The sequence below is a fragment of the Manacus vitellinus genome, unplaced genomic scaffold (assembly GCF_001715985.3).
Source record: "Manacus vitellinus isolate BGI_N305 unplaced genomic scaffold, ASM171598v3 scaffold_153_pilon, whole genome shotgun sequence".
NCBI lineage: Eukaryota > Metazoa > Chordata > Aves > Passeriformes > Pipridae > Manacus > Manacus vitellinus.
Window position 1 is genome coordinate 1 of NW_021939087.1, and position 1,001 is coordinate 1,001.

General features: G+C 52.5%; 1 protein-coding gene across 1 annotated transcript; it reads left to right on the plus strand.

Moving 5' to 3' along the window:
- The first annotated feature begins 324 nt into the window (after positions 1–324).
- Positions 325–975, plus strand: DCTN6 (dynactin subunit 6). Its single transcript, XM_029958426.1, has 3 exons — positions 325–480; positions 667–714; positions 821–975. Exons 1-3 carry the CDS (start codon positions 441–443, stop codon positions 973–975), a joined length of 243 nt encoding a protein of 80 aa, XP_029814286.1. The 5' UTR covers positions 325–440.
- The last annotated feature ends 26 nt before the right edge of the window (positions 976–1,001 follow it).

Genomic DNA, 1,001 nt, shown 5'->3' on the forward strand with positions numbered 1-1,001 from the left:
CAGCCACAAGTGCCCTGGATGGACAACATGTTCTGGTATCGCACTACCCTGACAGTAAAGAATTTCTTCCCTATATCTAACCTAAATTTCCCCTCTTTCAATCTGTACCCAATACTTCTTGTCCTGTCACTAGAGTTCCTGACACAGAGTTCCATTCCAGCTTCCCTGTAGGCCTCCTTCAGATACTGGAAGGTTGCTAAGTCCTCCCTGTGAATCCTTCTCCAGCTGACAGAGGAGAAGGATCCTAATCCTAAGCAGTGTCAAAACTGTGACAGTCCTGCTGGATCGGGTGGGATATACATGGCTTCAGTCTGTCAGGAAATTGAGCTGCCAAACAGAACGTTGCTGAGTTGTGATCTCTGACGGGGAAATCTGTTCTTCCTTCTTGCAGCTATCCAGAAAATATTACCCCAGAGACTGAAGATGTGGAGCCCAAACCCATGGTCATCGGCACCAACAATGTCTTTGAGGTTGGGTGCTGTATCCTTGCTGTGGAGTGACGGATACGCCGCACTTCCACGCCGATACAGGGGGGAGGCAGGCGTGGGCTCTATCCATGTTCAAACATCCCAGTGCTGGGTGTTGGCTCGGAAATGGCATCAGGGTTTTTTACCTGTTGAAATAAAAGCCAAGCATTTTACAGTTTTGCTTAACACAGACCTGTAGATTCCCAAGCGATGAAGGTGGGAGACAACAACGTCATCGAATCCAAAGGTAAGTCTCGGCTCATCATCTTTGGCCCCGGTGAGGTTTTGCTCCTGGAGACGCTGCGGGGGACGACTCTCACAGGGATTCCTCTCTCCCCCTCCCTCTCTGGCAGCATTTGTTGGCAGGAACGTGATCCTGACGAGCGGCTGCATCATCGGGGCCTGCTGTAACATCAACACCTACGAGGTGATCCCCGAAAACACCGTCATCTACGGGGCCGACTGCCTCCGGCGCGTGCAGACCGAGCGGCCGCAGGTGGGTGTGTGACACGGGGGGACACACCCGCACCCCCT